Raw genomic sequence first — 10,969 nt, 5'->3', positions numbered from 1 at the left:
CAGGACAGCAAGGGGACACCACGGAAGTGACAACGGGGAACACAACTGTATGCTGAGGACTAAAGGCTTCCTCCCACTAATATCACCTCTACCTGGGGCCAGGAAGGAGTAAAGGATTTGGGGCAAAGGGGGATAATTTATTCCCTAGTGATGTGTTTCGTTCTTGAAGGGTCTGGTTCTCATCCACAGCTTGCAAAAGCATTTCCTGCCGGCCAGCTGCCAAGGAAAAGCAGATCAAAAATAGGCCAGTGCTTAGGGGGTGCCATGGCATGACACAGTGCCTCCCAGGTGTGACCTGGCCTTGGAGCAGCAGAGCCCGGGGGACGGAGGATGTTTGTGGAGAACAGTTTGTGCCCTAGCAGTGGGGGAACAGCCCCAGGCAGAGGTGGAACTCACCGCTGCAGGACTGCCGTGGGCAGATGTTCACCACTCTGCATCAGGACATCTCATCCCAGACACCGAAGTCATGGCTTTGCTTTTCCCTTTTAGGACGTGTCTCGAAAGCATCACACCTGGAAGGAGCAGAGTCCTTGGCTGTCTTCCTTGGTGAATGCTGTGGGGACTGGTGTGCCTGCCAAGGGCTTCCCTGTGGGTGTAGATGAGCAGGCGGCACGCTGGAACCCACCCCGGTGCGGTGTGCCGGACCTCCCAGTGTTGCCGGACGGCCAGAACGGGCGGAACCGGCAGAAGCGGTTCATCCTCTCCGGCGGACGCTGGGACAAGACTGATCTCACCTACAAGTAAGAGAGGCCCAAAACGCGAGTCAGGCTGGTTTGCTTCTCCTCCCAGACCTCTCAGTCTGATGTTCCCTGGAGCGCAGCATGCTATGTTACCATAGAAGCTGGGGGGCAGCCAGGGGGGCAGGGGAGCCACATGCTGAACCACCAGCAGGGTCATACCCAGCACCTCCACATCCCCTCATGCACACGCTCCGATAAACACAGCTGCCCACCCACCCCTGCCCAAACACATTCTGCACAGCCAGCCGTTGCATCACCCCTCGGTCAGTCCTGCATCAACACCCCCGTGCACATACATTCACTTCCCTACATCAAAGCCCTGACACGTGCCGAGCCGAGCCGAGCTGAGCCTCCACCACCAGCCCTCTCCTGCTGTGCCTTTGCCCCTACAGCCACCCCACTGCGGGCTCACCTCACAGTTTATTTTAAAAAGACCTTTTTCTTCAGCTGTTATTGATGTTCCCATAAACACGACTTCAGTGCAGTTTTGCCCAAATCACCCCACACTTTCTCAATTGTAAATTGGCTCAACAGGCTTGCAGGAGGGTTGTGCTACCTCCCCATTTGCCCACAGAGGCATAAGTGTAGAAGTGAGCACACTCATATGGACCTTGACAGGACGTAAATCATCTTTTGTTTAATTAAATGCAGGAGACAGTTCCTTATAGCGTTAGGGGGCTGTAGATAACGGAAAGCTTCTTCCTTTTATTTTTTTTGTCAACGGTGTTAAAGAAACACAGCAGAGATGAACACACACCAACACTGTTAACGGAAGGGAAAGAAAGCTCCCTCTGTGGCAGACCTTACAGTCTGCTTATGTTATAGGAGGGCAGAAGAGGCAGCAGCTGCTCTGAGCGAGCCCAGGTTTCCAGAAGCAAAAAACGCAGAGATTGAGGAGAAGAAATCACATCACATCACTCCCAGGCACCTTTCGGGGGTGGACTCATAAGGGACAGACCCAGGAAATGTTGCAGCACTTCAGAAAAAGACAGATCTGCAAAGCTCTCCAGAGAGCTCACCCTCTGGGCCCACCAGCCAGAGGGTTTCAACAGTGATGGGATTTATCTGCTGCACATGTTGCTTGGAAGAGGGTGCTGGAGCAGCACTTGTATGGATTGCAGATGTTCTGGTGCTGAGAGAGAGTGGCAGCCCTAGTGACGCTGATCCTACAGCTGGTGTCTTCCTGACAGCAGTGTCCGTGGGACAGCAGCTGATGCTCTCCTCATCCAGTGTCTGTTGCCTTTCAGAATTATCAGGTTCCCATGGCAACTTGTAAAAGCTAAAGTGAGAAGGACCATCGAGGAAGCTTTGAAAGTCTGGAGCGACGTGACCCCGCTGACCTTCACCGAGGTGCAGGAGGGACGGGCTGACATCGTCATCGATTTCACAAGGTGAGCACGGTGGGCAGCAGCACCCTCCTCCCAGACAGAGAAGCAACCTTGCACACAAGACCCCAAGCCTCTGACCAGAGCAGAGAGCTGCCAGCACACAACTTAGGCATTTAAATGGAGGCTCATGTCTGCTTTCAGACGCTAGTTGTTTTTTTGGGTTTTTTTTTGTCAGTTGTGGGCTGCTTGGTGTAAGTGCAGCTGTGCACAGTACCATTACTGATTGTTCATTAATGTTCCTGGTACATTTAAGTTTCTCTGCCCACAGGCTGTTTCCCTAAGCATTTGTTTTGACTTTTCATCTTCAGGTCCTCCATCCTGTCCCTTGACTGAACGACGTAACCGTCTGCCCAAAGACAAATATAGTTTCTTGGTTAAATGAATCTTGGCTCTTGGTCTGAAATATACTTTTGGCAAAATACGCATGGGGGCAAAGACTTCCCTCTGCTGCATGTTTGCACAAAACTAATAAAGGCAGTGGAGACCGTCCAAGCAGTGATGCGATTTGCATGCTGTGTGTTTGCCTGTGCCTCCCTCAGCTCTCTAAAGTGGCCACATCTCTCATGGGTTTCCTTCATTAGTCAACAGCGGGCTTGGCTTGAGTGAGGACCTGAGGGTTTGGCTGGGTTTGCTGCCGGCTACCTCTCCGCATCCCCTCACCACTCAGCTGTGTCGACTTAAACTTGGCTTGAGCAGTCACCTCCTTAATTCTTTAGGCTCCATGGTCAGCTTTGGGCTGGAAGCTGAACAGGGGGAGAAGAGAAACATCCCTGAGAAAACATATGAACTCCCCAGGGCTTCGTGTGACTGAGCTCTGCTTCCTCAGTGCTCTGATGCAGAACCGAGTTTGTGGCAATCGGAAGGGCTCTGAATAGTTGATCTGGGCTGGTGGGATAAACCTGGGATGGGAGCAAGAGCTGCTGTCCCCTTGCAGTGGCTCCCCACCTTGGGCCATACGATGCTGTTCACTGGAGGTACATGGCCGTTTGTCTGAGGTGCAATGTGTCTTCCCTCCAGGTACTGGCATGGAGACAACTTGCCTTTTGATGGGCCCGGAGGGATCCTAGCACATGCGTTCTTCCCCAAGACACACCGGGAGGGAGATGTCCATTTTGACTATGATGAGACCTGGACGATTGGGAACAACCTGGGTATGGTACTGTTTCAAGGGGAGCTGTGGACGCTCCAGGATGCTTATCAGTGCTCTTGGAAATGATTCCATTGTGGTGTGAACAGGGACCCCGTAAAATTGAGAGGCAACAATCATTTTTGTGGTGTGCATTGTTGTCTCCCACCACTTACAAGCCTACTGTTAGTATTCAGGTCTTTTCTGCCTTCCCGGTGGGCTCCTCCTGTGCGGAGGGAGCAGGAAAGACGGCTCCTCTGCCTAGCCACGTGCCCCGCCACTTGGGAATTGCACCCAGCATTGGCAGGAGCCATTAGAAATAAAGCAGGGAAAGTGTGAAGGAAAACTGAGGCTCGAGCACCAGGTGACACAGTTGTCTTCCAAAGGACAGCCTCAGCCCCAGTCCCTGCATGCACTGTTCACTGTCTGCCCTCAAACAAGTCCATAAAGGGAAACCACCCAGACTCCAGCTCTGTCCCTGTGGCCTGGGAATGCTCTGACCGTAAACAACGCTACATCCAGTCAAGACTCTTTTTTTTTTTTTTTTTTCCTTTTTGCTAATAATAGATCCAAGCTGGTAGCTCTCTGCTCGGGCACTCAGGGTCTGGTGTCACAGTATCTCATGAGATACTGCAGTACCGCCCAGGACTATCTGGATCAGTGCCCAAAGCATCAGTTTCTGCAAGACCCACCAAAATTAACCCAGGTCAGCCCCTCCTCCTCCTTCCCAGTTTATCTACTGGGACAAAGAAACAATCACAATGCCCAAGTTGAACCCCTGCCTCTCTGGGGTTTCCCAAACATTTTGCCCACGTTGATGTTCAGGGCTCAGATGGGCTCCCCCAAAGTCTGCGGCGTTGTCAGTTGTATGCCAACTTGACTCTCTGTGCGGGGCACAGGACCACTATGTCTCCAACCCTGCTCATGGTGACCCAAACCGAGAACCACAGAGCACCAGACCTTTCTGCAGAAACATGTCTGCTCCCGAGGGAAGGGTGGGCTCTGCCGTTTTTCACCCTCTGTTGGGGCTGCCTGTGCTGTTGAAGAATTTCTTACATTCTCCCACAATGACAGCGTCAGAGGCAAACCAGGAACTGCAAATGGATAGCAGTTCCCATCAGAATCCAGTCCTATTCCATGGCCTTTTTTTCCCCCCTACATCTTCCATAAATAAATGTTGTAAAAGCTTTTTGCAGCTAATTGCCATTTAATATACTGAAAAGAGCTTTACAATATAAACATGGATAAATCTTTAACTTAGCTCTCAGTGAGATGGGGAAATCCTTAGCCTCATTTTACAGATGGGAGAGTAAAAGTACGAGGAGGGCTAAGGTGTTCCCTGGGATCACCCCAGAGCCGTGTAGGAAGCAGGACTCCACGTGGAGGACCCTCTGTGAGGGACACAGTGATGGTCCCCAGCAGAGCTCCTTCGGGCGTGCTGTTGTTCACCTCCCCCAGTGAATCCGACAATAGCACGGCTAATCTGCCAACACTGGAAAGCATCAAGTGAGGAGCCTGCCAAGCTAAACAGAAGTGTCTGAAAGTTTGTAATAAATCACTGACATAGAAATCCCATTTTCTCAGCTGACCTAGATGTGTCGATTTAACCGGGTCAGTGCTGTGCAAATTCATTGCTTCAACGTAAAGCTGACCAGCGGAGGAAGATGGGGGCTCACCTTCCCCTCCGCCCTTCCCAGGCGTTTTCCCAGCTGCATCCCCCCTGTCCTGTCCCATCCAGGTGCTGAGAAGTGACCAGCTTTTCTGGAGCCAGCAGGGAAATCCTGCTTGGCGCAGCGGGGCCTTCAACGTAAAGCTGACCAGCGGAGGAAGACGGGGGCTCACCTTCCCCTCCGCCCTTCCCAGGCGTTCCTCCCAGCTGCATCCCCCTTGTCCTGTCCCGTCCCGTCCAGGTGCTGAGAAGTGACCTGCTTCCCTGGAGCCAGCAGGGAAATCCTGCTTGGCACAGCGGGGCCGGCTGACTCACATCCCTGCCTTCCTCGTCACTTGGGCTGCAGCTCAGAGGATTTCTGGCTGAAGGCGAGTGAATGAATATGCTGGGACTTGTCAACAAACAGCCTCTGCTCACAAGCGTTGCTGCTTAATATGCCTCTCTTCCAGCTTTCCCTGAAATTTATCAACTTCAAAAAGGATCCATTGGGAGCTAAACAATACCTGCCAAATGACACATTTTTGCATACTGAAAGCCACTTTTCCCCCTTCTCCTTTTCTAGATGCTCCAAGGTCATGTATTCCTAAAACATGATCTCCCATAAATCTACTTGAAACTGGTGAAGAAGGCCCAGACCTTGACGCTGGATAATTTTTTATGGATTTATTTCTAAATGTCACCTTCTCGACACAGTCCACACACAAGCAATAAATGAGCTCCCTCTGCTGCCTGTGTGACAACAGCCACCGGCAAGTGTTGATCCCAGAGCATTCCCTCACCGACACTGGTATCTTCCACGGTGGAGGCCATCTAAATGGGACCTGATACGCTACAGCTGTAGCCAACACCTGCTGCAAGGCTGGGTGGACAAAATCCCAACCTCGTCACCCCACCACCTATGTCTATGGGCCAGAATTCCTTCTCCGTGCAAATTTCTCATTTCCAAAAGCACTTGGAAAACCCTTTTCTTCCTGGTAGCCGATGAGGTGCAGGAGCCCCTGGTGATAGAATTACAAATTACCAACATGCCCAGGCTAATACCTGAGTGTATGAATTCACTCACAGTGCTCCTGAACCAGTGGATTCCTTAATTATACCCTTCGACTTCTTAAAAAACCCAAACGTGGTGTAGAGCTACACAGGAAAAGTCTGGGAAGAACAACCTGTGAGCACTGTAGTGGAGACAGATTTCTCTGTCCTCCTGTTAGACTCCTACAACATGCCTCAGTGCGTTGTCAGTGGCTGGCAACTGGTAGAAGCGAGTCTAGGAGCCAGGCGTCCTCTCTGCAGGCACAGCTTGCCTGTCGCACACAAGCAGGCAAAAGCATCTCCCATCTCTTCCCTTTGCAGGCACTGACCTCCTGCAAGTGGCTGCTCATGAGTTTGGCCACGTCCTGGGCCTGCAGCACACGGCTGTCTCCAAGTCATTGATGTCTCCTTTCTACATCTTCCGCTACCCGCTAAGCCTGAGTGAGGATGACAAGCAAGGTATCCAGTACCTCTACGGAAAACCCAAACTGGATCCCGACCCAACGCCAACTCAGCCAGCAGAGCTGCCCCAGCCGGACCTTGAAACAAATGAGATCACCAACGTGGAGGTGAGTGAACAGCTCATCTGTGTCCTCCTCTAACACCACGGCTGGCACTGTCCTCATCAGGAGGCCAGCAGCAGGCTTACAGGTGGTTTGGTGTCGGTGTCTCCCACCCATGCTGCGGAGCCCAGGTCCGGACCCCACGGCTGGCACTGCCAGCCAGCCTGGGATGTGTGGGGAGGGGATCTGTGGGTAGCACGTGCCCAACCAAAACTGGCTGAAAGCGGGACGGTTGCCTGGACACAGGGACTTCCCATCCATTGAACCCAGCCTGGGTGAGGGGGGCTCCCACGAGTCCAAGCACCTGACCGGCTGTGCTTTGGCAGTCTGTGCAGCCCGATGCCTGCGACACAGCTTTTGACGCCGCGTCCACCATCCGAGGGGAGCTGTTCTTCTTCAAGTCCCGCTATGTGTGGCGACTCCGAGCCGGAAAGCTGCAGGACGGCTACCCAGCTCTGGCCTCTCGCCACTGGCAGGGGATCCCCAGCTCTGTCGATGCCACCTTCGAGGACCCTCTGGGCAATATCTGGTTTTTCCAAGGTAAGAGCTGGACTGGGATCACACAGTTCAGAAATGCATCTCCTTTATTTAAGGGTATTCAGGACCCAACAAGTTCCTGGGAGGATAAACCTCCTGGGCATCCTCAGCAATCCAGTGATCCTTGTTATTTGTCTCCTTCTCTGTTTAGTTTAAACTTTTTAGCAGATATTGAGGTGGGAAGAGAGAAGGAGGAGTCACCTCTATTTTAGACATAGCCACAGTATCTCATTCTCTGCCTCTGGAACACAAACATTTGTTTTGAGCCTCTGCCCTGGCAATGCTGCTGACAGAGGAGGAGGAAGGAAACCCTTGCTCTATCTCCCCAGCTGTCCTGGGGAGCACTGCGCCAGAAGAGAGACCCAGGCAGCTTCACCGGTTGTGAAACTCGTGCACCTGTGTCCCCAAGGCCCTGCTCAGGGGACAGACAGCAAATTCTCGGCTCCTCAGAGACCTGGATGTGAACTTCTGTAGTACCCTGAGACTGAATGAGTCTGCAGGGAGCCTGTGTGCAGAGCCAGGCAACCTCCAGCCACCACAGGGATTAAAAACCAATCACCCATGATGGGAGCAAACCTCCTCCTGCCCGTCTCTGGAGTTCAAAGCCAGCAACAAACCCTATTTCAGCTCTTCAGTTTTCTTTAATGCTCTTTCCAAGTTTAAATTTAATAGCAGGGATGCAGAATGACGTAGGTACCCAGCTGCCCTGGGCGTGCACACCCCATCTGTGCCCCACGAGACTGAGTGCCAGAAAGCACACCACGCGGCTCTGCAGGCAGTGCTCCTGCGTAAACAGATTACTTAGCACCTGACCTGCACCCAAGGACCTACAGTGCTAAAATTGGCAGGCTCCTGCCACGAGTTAAAATGAGATAAGGGGAAAGTATTATATGCCATAGGCTAATTACAGAGATTCCCATTTTAATCTAATCTGGAAATATGTTTCCAGTCTCTATTTCAGCTTGGCAATTTCTCCCCGGTTTCTGCAGCTTGCTCCTTTACAGCCGCGTGCCCCCTTTATGCCTGTGCATGCCCACGTACGTCCTCCTCCAAGCAACGAGTTTGCAGGGTAGGGGCTCGTCCCTCCAGCCAAGTCTGTTATTATAACTTCCACAAATGGAGAAAAGACAGCTGCTAAAATGGTCCTTCTCGTCCCACCACTGACACCCTAGGGGTTGGACCAAGGTGGGAAGTCAACTCCTTGCACTGATGGCACCTTGGGCACCCGTCAGTGACAGCATCCAGGACACTGGCGGGGTTTTTGCCTCTCAGGCACAGCTTTCCCTGGGAGCTCTGCCAAGGCACCAGCTCCAGTTGCGCATTGCACTGCCAAATTATCAGACACCAAAGAGCTTCTGACCCTTTGTCTCCCTTTTCTGTCTCCTTGCCAGATTCTCAGTACTGGATTTACGATGGCGAGAGACGGGTATCTGGTCCCACCCCAATTGTGGAGCTGGGCCTCCCTGCATCCCCTGTGCAGGCAGCTCTGGTGTGGGGGGCTGAGAAGAACAAGATCTACATCTTCAGTGGAGGCAACTACTGGCGTTTCAACCCTCACACCCGCCAGGTGGACAACATCTACCCCCGGACCATGGCCGACTGGCGCGGCGTCCCTCAGGAGATCGACGCGGCTTTTCAGGATGAGTTTGGTCAGTGTAGCAGGGACATGGCCTGCTCTGGGGTGGGTGCTTAGGCTGACACCACTGCCCAGCTGGAAAAACCGGGCAGATGTAGACATTTGGTAGTAGTGGCGCCTTCCCAGCCATAGAATCACAGAATCAGTTTGGCTGGAAGAGACCTCTGGGATCATCAAGTCCAACCTTTGTCCTAACACCCCCATGTCAGCTAGACCATGGCACTAAGTGCCACGTCCAGTCTTTTCTTAAACCCCTCCAGGGATGGGGACTCCACCACCTCCCCGGGCAGCCCATTCCAATGCCTAACTACCCTTCCTGTGAAGAAATGCCTCCTCATTTCTAGCCTGAACCTCCCCTGGCGCAGTTTCAGACTATGCCCTCTTGTCCTGTCACTAGTAGCCTGGGAGAAGAGGCCGACCCAAACTTCGCTACAGCCTCCTTTCTTAGTAACATGCCATATAGTGTAGAGAGAGAGAGGCAGCTCCCTCCAGTGGGTAGGAAACTGAAGCTTCCCTCATAAAAGTGAGAAGTTTTATCATTATTAATTGCAACAATCAACAGTTAAGTGTCTGATAGAGAGAATACAAACTTCTGACCAAGAAATGGTCACAGAGTCCTACCCAGCTGTTACCGCTCCCGACAAAGAAAATGATGAGAAGACAGCAGAAACACTGCCCATGCTTCAGCCTCGACAGCTGTCCTGGATGAACAGGCTGCTTTTGGTATTGCCTAGTCCTCCCAGATGTGCCCCATGCTGAAGACAATATGGCAGTGCCACAGAAACATTGGGGACAGCCACGGTGCTTGGGATGACAGGTGCGGTGACTGCCTCTTCCCTCCCAAAGGATGTGCTGGAATGGCTCCCTGCTGTTTCCAGAGCCTGAATCCCAGGGCAGCTTCCCCACAGTAATAGATGCCTTGTAGCAGGTCTTCACAAGCTCCCTGTCACAGGCCCTGTTCACATCCTAGGTGTCCTCTGCCCTCTCAGGGCCAGGTCACTACATGGGTACAGCACATTTAAGACCAGGAATATAAAATAAAGTCCATCCTGTTTACTCTCCCATCAAAACTAAAACAGTGTGAAAGAACAGTGTAAGCCACAAGCCTGGGTTCAAGTGAAATGAATCTAGCGGCATCTCCTGCCTCTTCCAGGCTCACTTTTTGTACTGCACATGCTGCAGAGCGTCAGCTAGACAAAATGCTAGGAAAGAGCTCTGAGCCGTGCAAACCCTGTCTCTTCTAACCCTTCCTCTCTCACCCACAGGTTTTGCCTATTTCCTGAGAGGCCAAGATTACTGGAAGTTCGATCCAGTCCAGGTGAAAGTGCTGGAGGGCTACCCACGCCAGATCAGCCAGGACTTCTTCAGCTGTACACCTTCCTCCAACTCCTTCAGATGAGGGGGATGCCTGTGTCCTCCATGGTCCCCTTTCATCACCCTTACATGCAGCAGCCACACAGAGGGTTCCCTCTGCCATTCCTGGCTTCCTTCCAGGCTCAGCATCTGACACAACAGGTGTCTGTCACAAGAAGTGACAGTTTGCTCCTCTCCAGATCCAGCAGCCCCAGCTTCAGTTGCTATCAATGTAAAAGCATCTGCCGTGTTCTTTGCAGGCAAGAGCAGCCACGAAACCCTTAATGTGGCCACGCTCTTCTAGCAATAGCATCCCAAAAGCCATCAAGCCAGCCTGGAACGGGATCACCCTCTCCTAATTAACCCAGACCCCATCCCATAGAACTGATCCGATGGCATTTCCTATGTTTACATAGCTCACAACAGCAGCCCTTTGCTGCTCCAGATGTTGGCCTGGGAGGAAGGCTTCCACTGAGACATCTCCCCCAGCCATAGCCAGGGGCTTTGAAGGACACTGACTATACCTGCAGAGGAAGGCAGATGTGCGGTTGCTGCCAGGGTCACTTCACCGGGGCTGCAGTGGTGACTGCCAGGACCCTGCTACAGCCCTACGCCTGGTTTTATGTTGTATCCCTAGTATGCATTAGGATTTTATACTGATTTGTATATAGACAAGGGGCTCCCTTCCTTCCACGGTGCTGGGTGCCAGTGCTGGACACTGCCCCGTCGCTCCCCGTGCTCCAACCGAATTAGGTTCCCCATCCCGGGTTGCTCACCACTGCACTGACCGCTCTCACACCACTGTTCCCGGTTTGCCCGGACACCAGGCGGGGGGCTGACGCCGCACACCCCTCCTTGCTACATAACCTTATGTCAAAAAAAAAACCAACCAAAGGGGCTGCGGCCGATTTCTTCCCTTTTCACCTTT

General features: G+C 52.5%; 1 protein-coding gene across 1 annotated transcript; it reads left to right on the top strand.

The window, feature by feature from the left end:
* Positions 1-489: 489 nt before the first annotated feature.
* MMP11 (matrix metallopeptidase 11 (stromelysin 3)) lies at positions 490-10,087 on the top strand (the record flags this gene model as incomplete). Its single annotated transcript, XM_009702969.1, has 7 exons — positions 490-740; positions 1,988-2,131; positions 3,146-3,279; positions 6,274-6,521; positions 6,842-7,055; positions 8,444-8,701; positions 9,954-10,087. Coding segments are annotated over 7 exons (1,383 nt in total), but the record flags the coding sequence as incomplete, so codon positions are not given.
* Positions 10,088-10,969: the final 882 nt, after the last annotated feature.

Source organism: Cariama cristata, unplaced genomic scaffold (assembly GCF_000690535.1).
Source record: "Cariama cristata isolate BGI_N322 unplaced genomic scaffold, ASM69053v1 scaffold15416, whole genome shotgun sequence".
NCBI lineage: Eukaryota > Metazoa > Chordata > Aves > Cariamiformes > Cariamidae > Cariama > Cariama cristata.
This window is presented reverse-complemented; position numbering and strand designations above follow the sequence as displayed.